The sequence below is a fragment of the Quercus robur genome, chromosome 3 (genome assembly GCF_932294415.1).
Source record: "Quercus robur chromosome 3, dhQueRobu3.1, whole genome shotgun sequence".
NCBI classification, from domain to species: Eukaryota; Viridiplantae; Streptophyta; class Magnoliopsida; order Fagales; family Fagaceae; genus Quercus; species Quercus robur.
In genome coordinates this window covers 60,797,887-60,818,432 of record NC_065536.1, presented here as the reverse complement: position 1 = coordinate 60,818,432, position 20,546 = coordinate 60,797,887, and the positions used below count along the sequence as shown (strand labels likewise).

General features: G+C 34.9%; 3 protein-coding genes across 8 annotated transcripts; 2 read left to right on the top strand and 1 right to left on the bottom strand.

The window, feature by feature from the left end:
- The first annotated feature begins 1,146 nt into the window (after nucleotides 1-1,146).
- LOC126718705 (ultraviolet-B receptor UVR8) lies at nucleotides 1,147-4,705 on the top strand. 2 transcript variants are annotated; one of them, XM_050421022.1, is made up of 7 exons: nucleotides 1,147-1,598; nucleotides 1,926-2,078; nucleotides 2,192-2,350; nucleotides 2,959-3,126; nucleotides 3,389-3,520; nucleotides 3,604-3,690; nucleotides 3,965-4,705. In XM_050421022.1, the coding sequence occupies exons 1-7, from the start codon at nucleotides 1,370-1,372 to the stop codon at nucleotides 4,111-4,113; spliced, it is 1,077 nt and encodes a 358-aa protein (XP_050276979.1). In that variant the 5' UTR covers nucleotides 1,147-1,369; the 3' UTR covers nucleotides 4,114-4,705. The 2 variants fall into 2 exon arrangements, with proteins under 2 accessions (XP_050276979.1, XP_050276978.1); XM_050421021.1 differs by having other exon boundaries at nucleotides 1,148-1,598; nucleotides 3,962-4,705.
- LOC126718704 (protein PTST homolog 2, chloroplastic) lies at nucleotides 4,632-12,299 on the bottom strand. Of its 5 annotated transcripts, XR_007653031.1 has the most exons (10): nucleotides 11,488-12,298; nucleotides 8,099-8,264; nucleotides 7,450-7,642; nucleotides 7,139-7,362; nucleotides 6,602-6,747; nucleotides 6,366-6,513; nucleotides 5,738-5,762; nucleotides 5,450-5,657; nucleotides 5,096-5,164; nucleotides 4,924-5,002 (listed from the first exon to the last, which is right to left on the bottom strand). XR_007653031.1 is itself a non-coding variant. In XM_050421018.1 (8 exons), the coding sequence occupies exons 1-8, from the start codon at nucleotides 12,063-12,065 to the stop codon at nucleotides 4,907-4,909; spliced, it is 1,620 nt and encodes a 539-aa protein (XP_050276975.1). In that variant the 5' UTR covers nucleotides 12,066-12,297; the 3' UTR covers nucleotides 4,632-4,906. The 5 variants fall into 5 exon arrangements, 2 of the variants coding, with proteins under 2 accessions (XP_050276975.1, XP_050276977.1); XR_007653029.1 differs by lacking the exon at nucleotides 5,738-5,762 and having other exon boundaries at nucleotides 5,450-5,737; nucleotides 11,488-12,299; XR_007653030.1 differs by lacking the exon at nucleotides 5,738-5,762 and having other exon boundaries at nucleotides 11,488-12,299.
- A 4,392-nt stretch (nucleotides 12,300-16,691) lies between these two features.
- LOC126718703 (proteasome subunit alpha type-4) lies at nucleotides 16,692-20,295 on the top strand. Its single transcript, XM_050421017.1, has 2 exons — nucleotides 16,692-16,856; nucleotides 19,409-20,295. The coding sequence occupies exon 2, from the start codon at nucleotides 19,420-19,422 to the stop codon at nucleotides 20,170-20,172; it is 753 nt and encodes a 250-aa protein (XP_050276974.1). The 5' UTR covers nucleotides 16,692-16,856; nucleotides 19,409-19,419; the 3' UTR covers nucleotides 20,173-20,295.
- The last annotated feature ends 251 nt before the right edge of the window (nucleotides 20,296-20,546 follow it).

Genomic DNA, 20,546 nt, shown 5'->3' with positions numbered 1-20,546 from the left:
TTGTTTTGCTCTTGAAGGATGAATTAAATTGCAAATTACAAATTTTAAGTTTGGGAACATTTTGATTTTGCCTCTTTATGTTTGAAATCTTGGCTTGTCATCATATAGTTTTTCTAATTTCTAAAAAAATTACATTATAAAAGATGTAGTTTTTAATAAGGTCATTTTGAGCACGATTTAAATTAAGTTAAGGTAAAACTTATGTCTAATTTCTTAAGTGTAGATCTTTAAGTTCTTGTTGAAATTAAATGTTTGTTAAGGATGAAACTCGAACCATGGTGTTTGTTATGAAAACAAAACATATGATTTGATCAAATTAATGAGAATAAGGGAATGATGTTCCTTTTTGTGTTGTTTGTTGATAAAAACTGTATTTTACATAACCAATTTATAATCTAATAGATGCGATTTTTGGGCTTCATTGACTATAACTAATTCAAAAACTATGTGATTGAATTCATTATGAATCCTTCCCTCAAAAAAAAAAAAAAAAAAAAAAAAAAAAAAAAAATCAGTTATGAATCCTTTTAATTTTTGCCCTTTAAGGCACCTCACCATTATTTGTTATTCATCTATATCTATATTGCTATTCAAGAGTCTTTCCCTATTTAGAATTCTTACTTTTTGATGCCCAAAATATCCTTAAATTAGTTACTTCCATTCTACATATCTCTCCATCTTTTCTCTTTCTTCTTCAAATTATTATAAATAAATAAAATTCCAATCCGGCACATTTATTCCCACGTTCCCTCTAATTTCAAAGGAAGACAATCACTCAAAAGTCAATTAAAAAGGTATGAAAATACCATTTGTTTTAAATAAATTTCATTATATTGCTTTCTCTTTCTCTTTGCCTCTCTTTCTCTAATTGCTCTATTGCTTCCATAAAAGTGGGCATTACATCTTTTAAATCTCTCATATCAAAAATTTCTCTTTTCTTTATTTATATATTTTTTGTAAGGTAGCTTCATAATACTCTTGAGTGAGCAAATATGTAAACTTTTAATTTGGATGAATAAAAAATTATTACACTAAACACACCCCCCCCCCCCAAAAAAAAAAAAAAAATCTCTTCGCACGTGATGAAACTAAATTGGTTTAACAGTTTGGATGGGTTTTAACTTAAGTGTGACAGGAACGTCGTCGTTTGGAAAAAGGAAAAGGAAAAGCACAAGACAAAAAGTGGAATGCGATGGCGGTAGGGCGTCGTTCGAAGACGAGATTGAGCAACGGGGAGCGATCGGTATACTACTTCGCAAGGTGTTCTCTCTTTATCTCTCTCAATAAGAGTTCATAGTTTAAACAACCAGAAAAGCAGAGAAGGGAGAGAGAGAGAGAGAGAGAGAGAATCAGGAGCCAGAGATCATTGATGATGGAACAACAGAATGACAATAATGAAGAAAAACAAGAAGAACAAGAACATGTACAAAAAATATGGAGTTGGGGTGCAGGAACGGAAGGGCAACTAGGCACGGGTAGGCTAGAGGATGAGCACCTCCCTCAACTGCTTCTTCATCACTCCTCCTCCCTTCTTCCATGTTCTGACCCCATCTCTCAACTCGCCTGCGGCGGCGCTCATGTTATTGCCTTGACCTCCGGTAGGTACCAATTACCACCCACCTCTTATTTTCTTTCTACTATTCAAAATTCATTGTAAAGTTTGGTTATGTTTCTTTATTTGGGCTCGACTAACTAAAACATAATAATGTGCGCGGAGCATAAAAGAATAAGTTAATCAAGATAAACTAAGCTTGAATATATAAAACAATTTGCTAATAAACTCGAGCTCAGCTTATGTTTGAAATAAGATTAATTGAATAGTCTTGAACTTTTAATACTCAGCTCCACTTGACTCGTTTATAATTTCCTTTATTTTGTTTTTGAACAAGTGATTCATTGTTTTTTTGTTTCTGAATCTTTGGTAGGTGGGAAGGTACTCACTTGGGGAAGGGGTACATCTGGTCAACTAGGCCATGGTGACATGGTAAACAGCTTATGTCCAAAGGTTGTGAGTTCGTTGGAAAATAACTTTATTACCCATGTTTCTGCTGGGTGGAGCCACTCTGGATTTGTTTCAGGTTTGTTCCTTTGGTGTATTTTTCTTGGGGGTGTGATTTAGTTTTGAAATCCCCAGTTTTTATTCTCATTGAAGATTGGTTTATGTATTTTTGTTGTTCATTTCGAATTTCAGATGGTGGGTGTGTTTTTACCTGTGGGGATGGTTCGTTTGGTCAGCTTGGGCATGGGGACTACAGGACACATTGCTCTCCTGTAAGAGTCTCATACTTTGTTAATAAGCATGTTGAACAGATAGCATGTGGTATGCGCCATTCACTTGTTTTGTTGAAAGGTAATTGCATGCTTAACCTGTGTACTGCTGTTTCAATGGGTTGTGCTGTCTATGTCTTCCTTTTTTTAAGTTTTCACCCAAGGGGAGGGGCAAGGTGAGATTCGAACTAATGATTTCTGCTACATGAGGCGTGGTCTCTAGCTGATGGTGTTATACTTTGGGTGTTGGGTTGTGTTGTGTATGTCACTGTGATATGCTTAAAGAAATGTTTTTGCTGTTATAAAATGAAGCACATGTCATTTAAGCAACAAAGCAACCAGAGTTGAATGACTGGGAAAGATGCATTTTCATTAAGAATTTCTATGTTTTGGTGATTTTCTTGATCTAGAGTATGATAGATATATGGAAAGTGAAATAATTAATTACTAAAAAATAAAATGAGGATGATAATGATGCTCTAGAGGCAGAGCTATGAAAAAGATAATTTTGTGCCTTTTTTTTTTTATGTCGAATTGGAGTTGCTAAAGAACTTTGAAGAAATGGCAGGAGGAAATAATTATGCTCTGATGGACAAATGCTCCATCTATGAAGTAGTAGAAGTAGAACTCCCCCAAATAACTCTCAAATCCCATCCAGTTCAAGTAATAACTAAGATCGATATGATGCAGGTGGCTCAGGAGATCAAATCTATGCATTTGGATCTGGGAAACGTGGTCAACTGGGGATCTCCAAGGATAAGGTCAAATCAATTAGTCTTCCTGAAGTAACTTATGGATTGGAAGGTGTCAAAATTGTTAGCATAGCTGCAAATGGAGATCATAGTGCAACTTTATCTGGTCAGTCCAACTTTTCTCTTGCTTGATATGGCAAACAAGGCAGCTATATGATCTGCATAGATATTTGTAACCTTAGTTTTTACATTCATCTAGACCATTAAATCAACTGAAAACTTTAAATGGGGCATGGTAAAAAAAAATCAACTGGATAATCTGATGAAGCTGATAATATTGTTTTGTCCCAATTTAGCATCAGTTTTAGGATATGCATTTACTCTAAATTCAATAATTTCTTTTTTGCTGTATCTTCTGCTTGCGTCAGTTGATGGGTGTCTTTACACTTGGGGAAGAGGGTTCAGTGGCACTCCAGGTGTTCAATTTCCTCAGGTTTTACCTTCATCCTTGCGGTTTACCATAGTTGCTGTTGGTTGGAATCATGCTCTAGCATTGACTGGTAAGTACATCCACTTCCATTTTTAGCTCTCGCTCGGTCTCTCTATATATATTTATGTATTTATCCTTTGGTATCTTAAACAGGTGAAGGGGAAGTTTTTATGCTTGGTGGCAACTACCATGGAGTCCTTGGTGATCTTGAGAAAATGAGCCCAGCAAAGCAATTTCCTGGTAAGGCATTTAATTAACTGGGGGCCTCAAATTGTTGTGATTACTGGTTTATCACCCTACATGCCCCATAAACAGACTGGTTTATGGGCAAGCACCTGTATTTGATAGTTCCAATCATTGAATTTGAATGATAGCGTCACACAAACTTCTGCTACTTCAATTCTTTAAGCTTTTTACTGATTAAAATCATCCACTACGTGGTTGTGGCATCATTGCAGATTTCAAAGTACAATACAGTCGCTAATTTTGTGTGTATTTCTGTGTTCTTCAGCAGATTCAAGAGAAGCTATTCTGCAGAAGGTCCCTGGTCTTAATGACATAAAAACTGTGCAAATTGCAGCTGGAGCTGAGCATTCTGCTGTGGTAACAGGCAAGAATACTTTTTCTTTTTTAAATCCTTATTTATTTTTTACACTCTGTTAGTTGCTGATATATATGTGTATAATTGTGATTGTAGAAAGTGGAGAGATAAAAGCATGGGGTTGGGGTGAACATGGTCAACTTGGCTTGGGAAATACATGTGATCAAACTAGCCCTCAGGCAGTGAGTCTGAGTCACACTCCCAATGAAGCTACCGCATTTAAAGTTTATTGTGGAAGTGGGTTTACATTTGTCATCATGACTCCCTGCAACCCTTCTCAAACTTGATATATCCTTGCCGAGAAATTTGACCATTTGTCATGGTATCGAAATATCTTGCAAGGATATATAGTTGCAGCAATTTGTCCCAAACCTGAATCATTGATTGCCAATGTAGTTTGGTTTTTAACTGCATCATGCAGAGCCTCTGGCTCAACTACTAAAGGATGAGGTGGGTTAGGGTTGGAATAAGCTTAGGCAGAAATCTTTCCTATCCCAAAATAAATAAATAATAATTGTAGAATCATCTATCCATAACTGCTTTTTGCCAAATTCTTCATTTGTTCATAATGAGATTCACATTGTATTCACATGTTATCACAGGTTATATGTATATTCAAAAAATGATTAATGAGATCACTCAGTATTACATGGATGTGTTTTACAACAAGCAACAGGAGAAGAAAAGCATCTAACAGTGTTACATTTACTAAATCCTCTCTGAGTTAAAAGAATCATGAGCTACCCACTGAATCTGTTTCCAAGGAGGGGGGTTATGTAAGGCGGAAAAAAAATCCCAGAAGCATGTGGTAATACTTCATGTTTACAATGACGATCGCATGCCTCATTTGTGCCTTCATGTGATTATGAGTAGATTATTCTCATATCCATTGTTTTTGACAATAGGGCGTAGGGGATCAACCTTCCATTGACCATCAACAATAAATTTGATCTGTTAAGATTAAGTGAAAATATTGGGAGGCTCATCATCTAAGAAGGGCAGTGTGAATGTGAAAGCATAACCAAGTTGATGAGTATCACGTACCTCATATCTGCCTGGGTACAACTTCAGGTTTAAGGAAAAGATACCTGTACCTGACTTCTCCATCTTTCTCTGCAAAATAGCAGATAAAATTTACATCTTGTATCAATGTTAACCATCTCAAACTATGAACATGTCTTTTTATCACTGCACATAAAAAGGTTTGTAATGGCAGAGAGCTAAAAAATCCCATATAATTACATTTTTGTAACTGCGAGATATATTAGTATTGGCATTCACAATACCAATCCATTGTTTACCAGATTCCAGTGAATCTGAACTTTATTTTCAGCTTTATAAAAATTTGAAAGGGTATTGAGCACAAGAAGTTTGGGACAAAGCATTTTAATAGCTTACATCATTTGTAGATGATTAATGAATTAAGCTCAATTAAACAAGCCCTTATCCCAACTACTTGGATCCACCCGTTTTGTCCATCCTTCCAATTTCTATCAAATCACACACCATGTCCTCACTCCAACCATGAATTTGCTGCCCTTGCAATTCCTTCAACTTCAACCAAATCTCTTTCTCACTCTAGCCCAGTGATTTGCATTGCAGATGACTGAACCAATGTCAGGCAACTATTTTTTTATTTCCAGGTAAGAATCTTAACCAACTTACAATTATAACAGTAGTCTTTACCTAAAAATTATAGAAATATAAGAACCTGCAATTAAATCAACATAACACAAAAAATAAAAAAATACATAAAAACCATAAAATAAAATAAAATTATTAAATTACAATACATCTGGTGATCCACAAACTAAATTTTGGTAGTATTTGTAAATACACTATGGCAATGAGCTCTAACTCAAATGGCAATTCCTTCTCTCATAAGAACGGATAGAGACTACTATGAGTAATTATGCAATGCCCCGAGAACACAATAAATGCATGCTTCCCCTCTTACATAATATTGGATCCCACTAATTAAATTTATGATGGGACCCACTATTCATGTGAAAAGAGAGAGCACACATTTACTGTGCTCCCGGAGCTCCCAAATAATTACACAACTACTAGAGAGTGAGGTTGTGGTCCAAAATCCATTTAGTGCGTGTGTGCCTTATCAATATCTAAGGCATACATGAATACACCAACAGTTATGCTACTTACCCCACCCCCCCCCAAAAAAAAAAAAAAAAAAAAAACCCACAGTTATGCTACCAAATGGCTTGCGTTCCAATTCCTAAGGAGGCTAGGAACTAATAAAAAAATCCATTAACACAAATTCCAACGAAGAGATCAATGCAATTTGAGATCAAACCTGGGTAGCCCAACCATCAAATGATCCCGCTAAGAGCACCTCAGAAGCTGAATTGGGCCAAACTATGCAGGTAGTATGAAGAAGTTGTAAAGCTCTACGAGCATCATCAATTCTCTCCTGTTTCTCCTCCACTACCTTTTGGGCATCACTATAAATGAACATAAGAATGTGACATTGTCAATAGCAGAGCAAGTTAGACGTACATGTGTTGGTAAATGATGAAAAAACGTGCATACATTATTGCCAGTGCCATCTTTCCCTCTAATATTGTTAACTTTGCACGTATTGATCGCAATCTGTCCTGAGCATCCATGATCTCATTTTCCTGAAACTCCAAAGCATCCGATAGCTTCTGCAATTTCTCAGAGGAGCTTTCATGGTCCTAGTAAAGAATACAGAACAGAATTTAAAAGGTGATCTAAAATCTCGCAAAATAAGTGTACAAATCATGGTCAAAGTAAGAGAACTTTCTAGAGAAAGTGAATATCTAGCTAAATCTTGTCAAATTGAGAAAACCATAACAGTACAGAAAAGTATAGCTTTATCTCTTTTTTGCAAGAAATAAAAAATCATAAACAGAAAAAACTCCTTAAAGTTCCACTCTATCCAATCTGATGACTCATTAACTAGAATCAATGTAATAATCTTCAATCATTTAGATTTAACAACCTCCAATTATACCTCTGATATTCAGCATTCACACTAAGGAGCACATGCTGAGAGAGAGAGAGAGAGAGAGATTGGTTAAACAAAGAAACATTGTTATCACCCACCTTCTGTGACATTATTTGGCCAGCATTTGACCTCACTGAGTGAAGTACAGAGGTAAGCTCTAACTCCAGGTGTTGAAGGCGAGTTTGTATTTCATTAACATTAATCTCATGACAAGAGATTGGTTCCTTCCTTGTGTTTAAAGGATCACTAGCAAGGCCTCCTAACTCAAGTATCTCATCTCTTGAACCATCCATTGGCATTGCATTGAAACCAATTTCAGCAGCTGTACATTGTATTAATGAAGAAAAATCACTTAATCCAATATTCAGACAACAAAGCCACCTGGATTTTTGCATTTGAAAAAAACTACCTTCAAAATCGGCAGCAGAAAAGCCTGCCCTCTGATTGCTCCAAGTTCTCCACGTGTCTGGCTTCACTGAGTTTCTTAAACCATCATCATCTAGGTGAGATCTATTCTGATCAAGCTTGCCCCCCGAATCATTGTAAATGCGTTTATTAGAACTTAAAGAAGCTCGTTTACTGCTTTCCAGTCCAGCAACTGTCTTTTACAATGTAACAAACACCACAAATTTTGTTTTAGAAATTTCTACAAGCAAAGGAAATGGTGTCAAGTATCAAACTTAGAATCAGGAAATATGTCCAATGAAAGATGCCATGGGAAAAGGTTATTCATTTCTTTCTAAGGTATAAGTACAACAGCTCAACAAAATCATCTTTGAAAAAACCAAGATAGAATTTTTTTTATATGAAATTTTGCTTATAGTTTGCAATTTACTATATTGAAAATTTTAAAAAGTAGAAATGTTTAAATGCAATGCCATAAATACAATTTGAATATCTTGAACTTCTCCCAACAGCATGCAATTATTCTTGGCATAATTTAATGTGTGCGTGAAAAATTGGAAACAAGGAGCAATATGAGCAAAGCACTATCTTTGATTGAATATGACACCCCAAGAAACCACCAATCCTATTTAAATTGAACAAAACTAACTTACCGCATCTATTGAGGTTCCAAGATGCCTGTCATCTTTAGCATGAATACTTGGGAAGCTAGTACCATTTCCTTTTGATCTCAAATCAAAACCAAAACTCAAATTTCTCTGTCTCTCCAACCGGTTCAATATACCCTCAATCCCAGACTCGTCCCCTGCTGCCATTTCCCTATGCAAATTACACAAGTCATATTGCCTTCCCATAAATGTGTGGTCATTTCCATCACTAACAAATTTGCACGGTATATAAAAACCCAAAAAATTTGGAATCTTATATACCAGGTAGCGGTTAAAAAGACTGTCTAAGATTCCAAGACTCTTTCCTTTCACCATAATTTCTCAGAAACATGGCAAAGCATCAGTATACTCATCATATTGCAAAAGAAGAAAAATTATCAAAGCATAGAGAATTAACATTTGCAATCACTAGTGAAATAGTTTCTTTATACCAGTGGGCCCAAACTCTTAACCTCAAATTCTTAGTTCATGAAACACAACATTTGCAAGTAAAAATTGAAGTTTTTAAAATAAATAAAAATAAAATAAAAATAAAAATTGTTCAGAGAGTATTCAAAATTGGGGGGCCAAGCAAGAGCAAAAGCTTTTTGTTGGCAGGCGCAGCTCACAGAGCATGTTATTTTTTTTATAAGTATAGAGCATGTTATCTTTGCTAAAATGCACCGATGATCTTTCTTGGTTTTCTTGGGTTTTCATCACAATTTTCTTTCTTGAGATCATTTTGGTGTAATTCCTTTTGGATTTCCCAACAATTTCATCACTGATTTCATCTTTGTGTGTCATATTGGAGTATTGGATCTTATTTTGTAGTTCAATTTCTTACCAACTTGAAGAATGGGCTAAAAGGCTTTGTAGACTGGATTTTAGGTTGGTTAGTGGCTATTCACCATCTGTAAGCATTTGTGGGTGACAATTTCAATGGTTGCTTCACATGGGGGAATGCATGGAGGGGTAGAGACTTAGGAAATTGTGTTCATTCCAAAGAATGCCCAACTGACCTTAACATGGATGCAAAAGTGCTCAACAAGCTTGCTCATGTTAAAAAAAAAGGAGTAAGTTATGATAAAGGCCTCCTAGAAAAGTAGTAAAGGAATCTTTGAATGGTCAACAAGTCTGATAGGTCAATTTATGGAATATGGATAAACCTTGCCATTTTACCTAGTGAAAGTTTTTTTTTGGAATGGCTATGAATACAAGTCGGCAAGGTGGAAGTGATGTCCACAGAGAAAGGGCTATTTTTGTTCAAATTCAAAGATGTTCTAACGATGAAAGTCATTCTAGAAGCCAAGATACGGTTTGACACCAATAAACTGCTTGTCCTTCATAAAGGAAGCCAAGGTTGCAAGCCATTAATTTCAATCTCAAGAAGCTCCCTGTTTAGATCAGTGTTGGTAATAGCGTCAAGCACACACAAGTGCAACGGCTTCTTGGAGCCTAGGCGCAAACTGCATGCGCGCCTAGTTGAAGTAAAGCGCACATTTTTAAAATATCATATCTAATATCCTTTAATAGAAATATCCATAACATATAATATATAATATAATATATATATATATATATATATGAAAACTAAAAATTTGTATATTTTACCTATTAGGTAAGGGCAATTGTATAATGTTTGTAAGTTCAAATTTTATTTTAGTTATTTTAATTCTTTAAGTTTTTATATAGTAAATTGAAAACAATTATACTTGTCAAAAAAAAAAAAATTTTGAAAACAATTATCAATGGAAAATATCATGATAATCTAGTTGTAGAAAGTTGAAACACAACATTTTATATAATTCTCTTGTGCTTTATAAAAATATAGAACCATGATAGTTATGATCAAATCATGTATATGGTTCAATCAATCTTGTTCATATCTTTTGACATGTAAATAAAAAAATTGTGTGTAATACAACACTTTAAGAAAAGTGGTTGTATAGTAAATCATTGGTCCATGTCATTTCTTTCAAGATTAAGCAATTAATTTTGATGATTCATATTTTTTTAGCAATAAAATAAAATAATAATAAAATAATTTTTTTTTTTAAAGTGCCAAAGAGCGTGTCTAAAGTGCACTTCATTAAATGAGCCTTTTTTTTTTTCACCAAGTGAAGCGCTAAGACCTTGGGGTTTCGAGCTTTGAGCTTTAAAAGTGAGCTTTTAACAATGCTAGTTTGGATTAGGATTTATCACCTGCTATTGAATATTAGAATCCCGAGTGTTTGAGCTATATTGCCAGTAGAGTAGGCAGACCTTTGTAGTTTGTACACAAACCCCCTTACTAGAAAATGAAGTTGTTTGGGCTTTGTAAAGGTATATGGGGAGAATCTGGAGATTTAGGCTAGTAGTGCACTTCCTAATACTGTTAAGCTGTAGAAGTAAACAAGGGTGTTTATGTGGAGGTTAGCATTGAAGACCCTCTAAAACCTCAGAAGTTGTGCAAATTGTAAAACTTTTGGACATTCTGTTCATGTCTACCCAAGGAAGAATGAGAAGGAGTGGGTGCCAAAAGGAAGTTTCAAAATGGAGAAGCAAAAAAGTCAAAAGGTGTGCAACGCTATAGGACCTACAAGCCCTGTAAAGGCCAATGTCAGTTATTCTAACAATACTTCTCCAGTTTAAGGCAATCTAAAATGAGTAATCAAGTAATATCAACTCCTGTTGTCAATTCTTTCTCGGATCTTGCTACAAATGAGCATGACCTAGCTAGCTGGAAGGTTGGTGAACCTTCATCTTAGATCAAATAGAAGAATGAAGAAGCTATGGATGGGGATTGCACTATCCACAATTAATTTAAGCTGCAGTGTAAAAAGAACAAAAAAGCTAGGTAGAAGATTGCTGTGAATGAAGAACCTAACGGAGTTAAGGTAGAAAATCATATTTTGCTTCTTTCATCTATGGTTTTCTAATAGTGGTATTGCTAGGAGGCCGCCATGGACAGATGATCTTTTTAGCTTCAAGTATCAGCTTGGCCAAAAATATTGGATTCTTGAGCTGATTTTAATAAGAGAGAGAGAAAGAGTGATCGGTTCCTCCTATTGGCTTGACGGGTTTCCTCAAGCTGTTGTAGATTTCATTTTAAATGGTGTCCGACCATGCAACAATTTATGTGTTTTTGCAAGCCAAAGTTAACAGTGAACCCGAGCCTTGTAAGTTCTTCGTTTTCTAGACAGACCATTCCCTAATTTCTGCAACTAGTAAGAGAGGTTTGGAAGTCAAGAAGTTCAAGGTGCTCCCATGTTTATACAAGAAATTAGAGCTCCTAAAGGTTGAGTTCAAGAAACTGTACCTAAATTTTTTGTCCTTTAACAGTATCATTCATTCATTAATAAATAAAGAATACAAACAAGAGCATTATCATATATAAAACTAAAAAGGAACCTTACAGTGATCTACCAGACGACGAGGCTGACTGAGAATGATTCACAGAAAACCCAGAAACCGGCTCAGAACTCCGAATTTCATTGCTGTCCGAGTCAGAAACCCAAGCAGTAACATTTTCTTGAACTTTCCTTTGTTCCACCTCATCTTCTTCTTCGCTCAAATCCCAACCCAGCAAGAGCCAACCACCTTTCTTGGCAATAGCGTCCACCAAATCCATCCTCCCAGCTTCAACCAGCTCTTTCTTGCTCGGAAAAGCCTCCGGATTCTTCGATTCTTTCATAAACTCCAAAATCTCTCCCTCCAAAGCCAAATCCCCCTCTTCACTATCCCACTTCACACACCTCCTCACGAACCCAGGCGGCTTGTGAAACCCCAAAAAACCACCACCACAGCTCTCCTTCGCCGGCACGAAACTCGAAGACACGAGCTGTGTATGTACCTGTACCGTTTTCCTCCTCTTTCTTCTTCTTCTTGAATCGGTAACAAAGACAACGGAAGGTAGGGAACGAGAGTGGGGCCGAGAGTTTGGCGAGACTAGGAGGCGAAAGCAAGAGCAGAAGGTTGTTGTGAGAGAGAGCATGGTTCAGGCATTTCGTCGAACACCTTGAGGGGGCTCTAACTTTAAAAGCAAACAATAGAGTTTAAAAGGGAAGCAAGTAAAAGGTTAAGGTAGAGAAATATGAGGAAGCAACGAACAAAAGCAGTGGGAAAGCGTAAGGAGCATTAAATCGAATTAGCTTTGATGTGCGCGTGTTTTCAGTTTTAATTTACTGTGTCACACATTTGGGCGGGGAAAGTGGGACAGCGTACTTACCAATACAGAAAAACATAAAAATAAAAGAAGAGTAAAGTGAGGGAAAGCGATTTAATTTTAAAGTGCTTTCTTTTATCCTTCTTTTGCTTCCTCTATTTTTTTTCTTTTTCTTTTTTGTGAGAGATAACTTAAATTAAACAGAATTAAGAAGTAAAAAGTCTAGGGTAATCCCAAGCATTAGTAGATTTCGTAAAACATGCCAATTTTGCTGACTCATCCCAAACTTGAACTTTTTTACCCAAATAAAAATTGGCTAACCTGCTACTTGCCCGTTTTTAGGGTTTAAAATTATGTATAAAATAAGTTTATAGATCAAATGGTAAATAACATTCAATTTGAATGAAATTTTACATACACGTTAAGAATATAAAAAATATGTAATCTAATGGTTAGATTTTCAAAATTCACATTAAATAATATATATATATATAAAAGAGTTTGCTATAGTTTTGAGAGAAACCTTGTCTGAATAACCCCAAGCATTAGCTAATAACTAGTACAAAATAAAGGATAGAGATTGTGTATATAGAAAACAAAACTATCACTAAATACTTAGACTATGTTTGGTTTGCTAGTTTCCATCACTCAATTCTCAGTTTTCATAATTCAAATATCAAATTTCGTGAGCTCCATCCCAGCTTAACTTGTTTGGATGAGTTTCTGTAACTCAATACTAAAAAAACTAAGTTTGAGTTGTGGAAACTAAGAACAAGTTTTCATTGTTATGAATTATGAGTTTCAGTGATATTTTTGTAAAATTAAGCAAATGAGTGGGACCTAGCTTTGTGTCATATCTCCATCAATTTCATACTACACTTAAAAGCCAACAACTCTCTGCTGAAAAATTAGTTTACCTTAACTCACAAAACTTGTTATTTTTTCTTCACCTAATGACACCCATAAGTCTTCTAATTTCTTCTTTGCCTTTCGCATCTCAAAATTCTTCTTCACTTTCACCTTTAAACTTGTCTCTAGGTCTTGCACTCGAAGGAGAACACTGAGCCCTCACTTGGTCTAGAAGGCATCTTGGTCCTCCCTTTGATCTCTTAGTCTATCATTTCTCTCATTCGTAGTGTGTTTGGAGATTTAAGCTTAGATGGACACAAAATCTCTCTCTATCTCTAATTTCTTACTCACCCAAATTACAGACATGTTTCTCTCTCTAATTTCTTCATTATAGACTAAGATAAGAATGATACATTAAATTAAGGGTCCAAATATATTTTTGTAAACTTTGGGGTCAAATCAAAGTCACTTCAAATGTTAAGGATGGTCCAATTTTATTTATTCATCTTTACTTTCATAAAAATTAGAAAAATGATAGTCCAATTAAATCACGCATGTTTCTAAAAGAAAAAAAAAAAATCACACAGGGTGTGTGTATACATACATACACACACACATATATATATATATAAGGTTTAAATGTTTCTTCATAAGTACAAAGTTCTTCTGGGTAGAGAGTAAGTGCTGGTGTTCAAGTTTTAGAGAGAGATTCATACATATAATTTTTTTTTTTAAGTCTATGTATTCTTCTATCTTCTAATTATTTAATTTTAATTTACTGTGTCATGCATTTGGGCAGGGAAAGTGAGATAAAGTGTACTTACCAAAACAAAAAAAAAGAGTAAGGTTTTTTTGAGAATGAAAAGAAGAGTAAGGTGAGGGAAAGCGATTTATTATTAAATTTCTTTCTTTTATTCCACTTTTGCTTCCTCGTTTTTCTTTTTCTTTTTCTTTTTTTGTGAGAGAGAAATTAAATAAAAAGTAAACAGAATTAAGAAGTAAAAGGTCTAGGGTAATTGCAAGCATTAATAAATATGGCAAAGCAGGCCAATTTTGCTAACTCAACCCAAACTTGAATTTTTTTACCTGGCTTGAACCCAAATAAAAAATGAGCAACTCATGACTCGTCCGTTTTTAGGGTCTAAAATTATGCATAAAATGAGTATACTAATCAATGGTAGATAATATTCGATTTGAATGAAATTTTACATGTATGTTAAGAACATAAGGAACATGCAATCCAATGGTTAGATTTTCGAAATTCACATCCAATAATATATATATATATATATATATATATAAATAAAGGAAGGAGATTGTGTATATGGAAAACAAAACTATCACTAGATACTTAGCCTATGTTTGGTTTGCTAGTTTCCATCACTCAATTCTCAATTTTAATAACTTAAATCTCAAATTTCGTGAGCCCCATCCTAGCTTAGCTTGTTTGGGTTAGTTCATGTAACACAATACTAAAAAAACTAAAATTGAGTTATGAAAACTAAGAACAAATTTTTATTATTTTTAAGTTATGAATTATGAGTTTCAAAGATATTTTTGTAAAATTAAGCAAATGAGTGGGACCTAGCTTAGTGTCATGTCTCCATCAATGTCAAACTACACTTAAGAGCCAATGGCTTTTTGCTGAAAAATTAGTTTACCTTAACTCACAGATCTTATTATATTTTCTTCACCTAGTGACACCCATAACTCTTCTTATTTCTTCTTTGCCTTTCGCATCTCAAAATTCTTCTTCACTTTCACCTTTAAACTTGTCTCTAGGTCTTGCACCTAAAGGGGAACATTGATCCCTCTCTTGGTCTGGAAGGCATCTTGGTCCTCCCTTTGATCTCTTATTCTGTCATTTCTCTCATTTTTAGTGTGTTTGGAGATTCAAGCTCAACTGGACACAAAATCTCTCCATCTCTAATTTCTTACTTGCCCAAATTACAAACATGTTTCTCTCTCTAATTTCTTCATTATGGACTCAAATAAAAATGTTACACTAAATTAAGGGTCCAAATATATTTCTTCTATGGGGGTCAAATCAAAGTCATTTCAAATCTTAAGGATGGTCCAATTTTAATTATTCATCTTTACTTTTATAAAAGTTAGAAAAAGATAGTCCAATTAAAGGCCCATTTGTTTTGCGCATCTCACATCCACGTTTTACGCGTTTTGTGTTTCAGTTTTTTTTTTTTTGTTGGCTTAGCATGCTCTGTTCATGGAACATGAACAATGCAATCAGGCATATGAACAGTAATTTTAAAAGTGAACAGTAACAAAAAAAATGATTTTTTATTGTTTTCAGCAAAATAAGCGGTATCCAAACGCACACTAAATCACACATGTTTCTTAAAAAAAATCACACATGGTATATTTTTTTAAAATAATATAAGAGTTAAATGTATAAAGTTTTTGTGGGATAAGGAATAAGGATCAGGTTCAAGTTTCTTGAAGAGAGGTTCAAACATGCATGCATTACTAGATACTGTATAAAAATAAATAAATAAAGTCTTTGGTTTTCTTCTTTCTTTTAATTATTTTATTAGGTCTGTTTAGGATCTGTTTATTTTGCTAAAACTGAAAACTTTTTGCTGAAAGTACTGGAGATAAGGTAAAAGTTAGTTGAATTAGTACAATGAGACCCATGAATAATACCAAAAAGTGTAGTGAGGCCTCATGAATAATAGCAAAAATAAGCTAGCTTTTTAAACTGGAGCCAAACGCAAACTTGGGTCTATTTGGGATCCACTTAGAAAAAAAATGCCCTATACCCCTTGAACTTTGAGCTAGTGGCCAAAACACCATTTGAACCTTTTTATTGGCCAATTTAATCCCTAAACTATACACAATTGTCAAATTAATACTCCAGTTAGTTTTATGTTAAAACACTAACGGAATAAGAGCACGGGAGAAGCATGGGACTTTTAAAAACTAACTAAACCATAGAAAGAAGGGACCAACCGCAGAGGAGAGAGAGAGAGAGAGAGAGAGAGGCAGTAGAAGCATAAGAAAATATCATTTTCTTCGTTGAGTGGGATTGAATGGAGAAAGATGAGGAAGAGTTTGTCATCATTTTCAGTTTCTATATGGTCTTCGGTAGGGTCTTTTCGAGGAAATATCTATAATGGAGTGGGCCCACACAGAGGAGAGTGAATTGGGTGGCCCATCTGGGTTTTTAGTCTCCCCTTTACACGATAAAAATATCTCGCGTGTAAACAGTAATTTAATTAATTTTTAAAGCTCTTGTTCCGTTAGTGTTTTAACGTGAAATAACTGAGTCAGAAATTTGACAGATGTGTATAGTTTAGCTGTTCAGGGGTAAATTAATCAATAAAAAAGTTTAAGGGTGTTTTAGCCACTAGTTTAAAGTTAGGGGCGTATGAGCATTTTTCTCATCCGTTTATTTTGTTAAAATTAAAAATTTTTTATTAAAAATATTGTAAATGAAAATAAAAATTAGTTGAAATAATACAGTAACACCTATAAATAGTATAAAAAAAATATAAAAAATAAATTAAATAATAAAATATGCTTTATACGGAGCCAAACCCACACTTTTTATTTTAAAAAAAAAAACTATTTCACTGCTTTGATAAGTGATAAATATTTAAATAGGCCTAGTGGGGGTTCTACTTCTGGCCCAAGTTGTCATTCGCCAAAATCCCAAACACCTCTCCTCCTTACTCTTTTTTTGGGCCACTCCGAAGTCGCTCTTTCATTCAAAAGCATCCCAAGTTTGTCAGTGATCTTTGTCGCAATTTCAAGGTAAAAAAAATTCAATGTGAAAATCGAGCTCAAAATTAGCTGATTATTAAAATGCATTTATTTTTTGCGTCAACTGGATTGCGTTGCTTGAATTTGATTCCTGATTATTGCTGGTTTCGTTTTGTTCTTGGTTCACTCTAAGGCCCTTTGACCTTGATTGCTGAAACTCTGTTACTTCAAATTCTCTACTAGTTTTTTTCCTATTTATGGTTTTGTATGGCTTTTGCTAGTTTGGGTTTGTAATGCTTTTGTTTGGTTTGGTTGCTTTAGAGACTTGGGAAAACAATAGACATGGAACAGTTTCCTTATTAGAGTTTTGGGTTCAGTGTGGTTTGATGGGAGTGACCCTTGTTGAGCCAAACTGGTAGGGCTGGTTTTGATGGGGTCGGTAGGGCTGGTTTCAGTTAGTCTGGGTTTTTCTCAATAAGAGCAACTCTGATCAAATACACAATCCAAATATCCATGAATGAATAGTCTTGTGTATCCCATATCAAAATACTAAACTAGTGGGGTAAAAAAATACCCCAAATGTTAGTTAGCATAGAATCCACAAAATTTAATCAATTACATAACATTATCCCCTATTTTAAAGCAAAAATACAAGCCCAAAAGCAAAAGGGATGCTGGTGGAGTGTTGCTCCGATGAGGGGTTGATTGTGAAATTGAGAGAGGCTGTCAAGAGAGAGAGTCCAAGAAGATCATATTTAGGTTACAAAACAATCTAAAAAATGTCGGAGCATGCAATTATTGTGTTCCCAGGGCACTGAATAATTACTCCTAATAGTCTCCATCCATTCTCATGAGAGAAGGAATTGCCATTTGAGCTAGAGCTCATTGCTATAGTGTATTTACAAATACTTCCAAAATTTAGTTTGTGGATCACCGGATCATATTTAGGTTACTTTCCATGTCCTTATCTTTACTTAGTGTTTATTTAGAAAGCTATACTTTTTGTTGCTCTTGCTCATAAGGATTAATTAATTTAAAGGGAAAAGTGTAGGCTCTAATCTTTTATGGACTTTTTAGTTTTTACAACACTCTTAACTCTAGTCTTTATATGTGAAATGTGAGGGTAACCATGATTTGGAGCAGTCCAGATTTTGTTTCTAAACTATATCATTAGAATCCCTAACTCTGTCAGGGAAGCAAAATGAAAATCATGTTATGCCATCAACTAAAAGTATATGTATTCAGACAATTTTCCATCTATTCTAAGTTTACAAATTCAGCTTACGAAAATAAGAATTGAAAAACTAACACTTTTTTTTTTTGGTATGGCTGTTGGATCTGGATGACATCTGTTTACGTAGTTTGCTCTAATTTTATTTGTACAAATATTAAGGGTACTAGCTCGACTATGTCTATGACTATTTTACCTGGTTTGAAGGTCATTCAAATTGACAAGGTATTAGTTATATGGGACATAGATGCCTTACTGAATGACCTTGAGGGGTTGATTTGATTATCAAAGAACTTTATAATGTTGGTTTACACTATTTATTTATTAGCATAATGTTGGTTTACACTTATTGCCACGCTTCTTTTAGTTAGTTGTTAAAATCATGTAAGGATAGTTTTGAATAATTTTACATCTTTCTTTGGGTTTATGATAAGAGTTTGATAATTTCTATTGTACAAAGGCTGAAAGATTTATTTCCAAACCACTTTACTTGACGAGCATCATCACTATTCTGCCCTGATCCCTTGGTGCACATTAGTCACTTGGAAATTTAATATGCAACACCATAATTTTGCTCTGAGATCTTAATGGTCTGATGCTTCTACTGTTACTTTCGCATGTGGAGAGTAATATTATAGATTTAAAAGTCATGAATGCTTTGTGTAGTAATCTATTTGTTCTTCCTTTTTCATGTAACATAATTGATTTATTCAATCATCGGTTTATTTACCCAAATGAAAAGAGCATACAGCTTTTGAGATTGTGTCACACGGTTTTTAGTATCCACATATCGAATGGTTCGTGGACACAAACCTGAAGAAACCATTCGTGTAACTGAGTTTTTATTTTGGTGGGGGGGTGGGGGGGGATTTACATTTTGAACCTATCTTTTAAGAAATGTAACAAATTAAGCCCTATAGATTTAAGAATAACAAATTAGACCCCGAGGTTTTAAATAGTAGCAAGTTTAATCTCAGCCCATTTAAGTGGACTGCCTTTGTGTTTGGGTTTAATATACCGAGGTTTCAATTTGTTACCTTTACAAACCTCAGGGTTTAATTTGTTGCTTTTGAAACCTGAGGTTTCAAAAAGTAACAAATTAAACTTCACTCCCATTTAAGTGGACCATCATTGTGTTTGGGGTTTAACATGAGCTGAATGTTTGATTTGTTACTTTTGAAACTTAAGATTTAATTTGATAAACCCCCTAAACAGTAGGTTTTGAATTTAAACTTTCCCTGTTTTATCTTTTACTTTGGCTTTACCAATTAAAACATATATACTGACACTCATGTCGTAATTTTTTCTTACACCGTTCTAAAGCTTTATTGTTCTTTTAATTGAACTTCTGTTTTGGACCTTTTTGTTTCAGTGTGATATCAAATGTCTCGGAGGTATGATAGCCGCACGACGATCTTCTCCCCTGAAGGTCGTCTCTACCAAGTTGAGTATGCAATGGAGGCCATTGGAAATGCCGGAACTGCAATTGGGATTTTATCAAAGGATGGAGTTGTCTTGATTGGTGAAAAGAAGGTCACTTCCAAACTCCTTCAAACCTCAACATCAACTGAGAAGATGTATAAGATTGATGACCATGTATCATGTGCTGTCGCTGGAATAATGTCGGATGCCAATATCCTAATCAACACAGCTAGAGTCCAAGCCCAACGTTACACTTATGCTTACCAAGAACCAATGCCTGTTGAACAGCTTGTCCAATCTCTCTGTGATACCAAACAAGGCTACACACAATTTGGTGGGCTCCGTCCATTTGGTGTTTCATTTCTGTTTGCCGGCTGGGACAAAAATTTTGGCTTCCAGCTTTACATGAGTGACCCAAGTGGAAACTATGGTGGTTGGAAAGCTGCAGCAATTGGAGCAAACAACCAGGCAGCTCAATCAATGCTTAAGCAGGATTACAAGGATGAAATCACAAGAGAAGAAGCAGTTGAGCTAGCACTGAAAGTGCTCAGCAAGACAATGGACAGCACAAGTCTCACCTCAGATAAGCTGGAATTGGCTGAGGTATTCCTCTTGCCTTCAGGAAATGTCAAGTACCAGGTTCGCTCACCAGAGTCCCTGAGCAAGCTCTTAGTGAAGTTGGGAATGACCCAACCTGCTGCCGAGGCCTCCTAATCTTTTCTGGTTTTGTTTAAATATGAGTTCTGGGACTAATGGGCTCATGTTTCTGTTTCAAATTGTATGCTTCATTGCAAATAAATTTGCAAAACCAGATTATGGATTTTATTTCTTGCACAATTGCTCCTTTATTTAATCATCTTGTGAACAATTATATATAAGCGTGATGTAAAGCTTAGTTTAAATGAAGCTTTACTGGAAAAGAATTACCAAATGCATTCATGTAGCTTTTCAGGCTTCAGCTGTGAAAAAAAAGTAATGTTTTACTACTACTAAAACATTGAGAATTTATTCCTCTTTTTAAAAAGTGGAAGCAAAGGCTGCCTATGTAGATAGAAATCACACAAATACACTAACTGTTCATCCCCAGA

Coding starts and splice junctions, on each gene's coding strand:
- LOC126718705 (XM_050421021.1), top strand. CDS start 1,370: ATGATGGAACAACAGAATGACAATAATGAAGAAAAACAAGAAGAACAA. Junction 2,079..2,191: donor CCACTCTGGATTTGTTTCAG/GTTTGTTCCTTT, acceptor TTCGAATTTCAG/ATGGTGGGTGTGTTTTTACC. Junction 3,127..3,388: donor TCATAGTGCAACTTTATCTG/GTCAGTCCAACT, acceptor TGCTTGCGTCAG/TTGATGGGTGTCTTTACACT.
- LOC126718704 (XM_050421018.1), bottom strand. CDS start 12,065: ATGCTCTCTCTCACAACAACCTTCTGCTCTTGCTTTCGCCTCCTAGTC. Junction 6,748..7,138: donor GCCAAATAATGTCACAGAAG/GTGGGTGATAAC, acceptor ATTCTTTACTAG/GACCATGAAAGCTCCTCTGA. Junction 5,003..5,095: donor TGTACCCAGGCAGATATGAG/GTACGTGATACT, acceptor TAATCTTAACAG/ATCAAATTTATTGTTGATGG.
- LOC126718703 (XM_050421017.1), top strand. CDS start 19,420: ATGTCTCGGAGGTATGATAGCCGCACGACGATCTTCTCCCCTGAAGGT.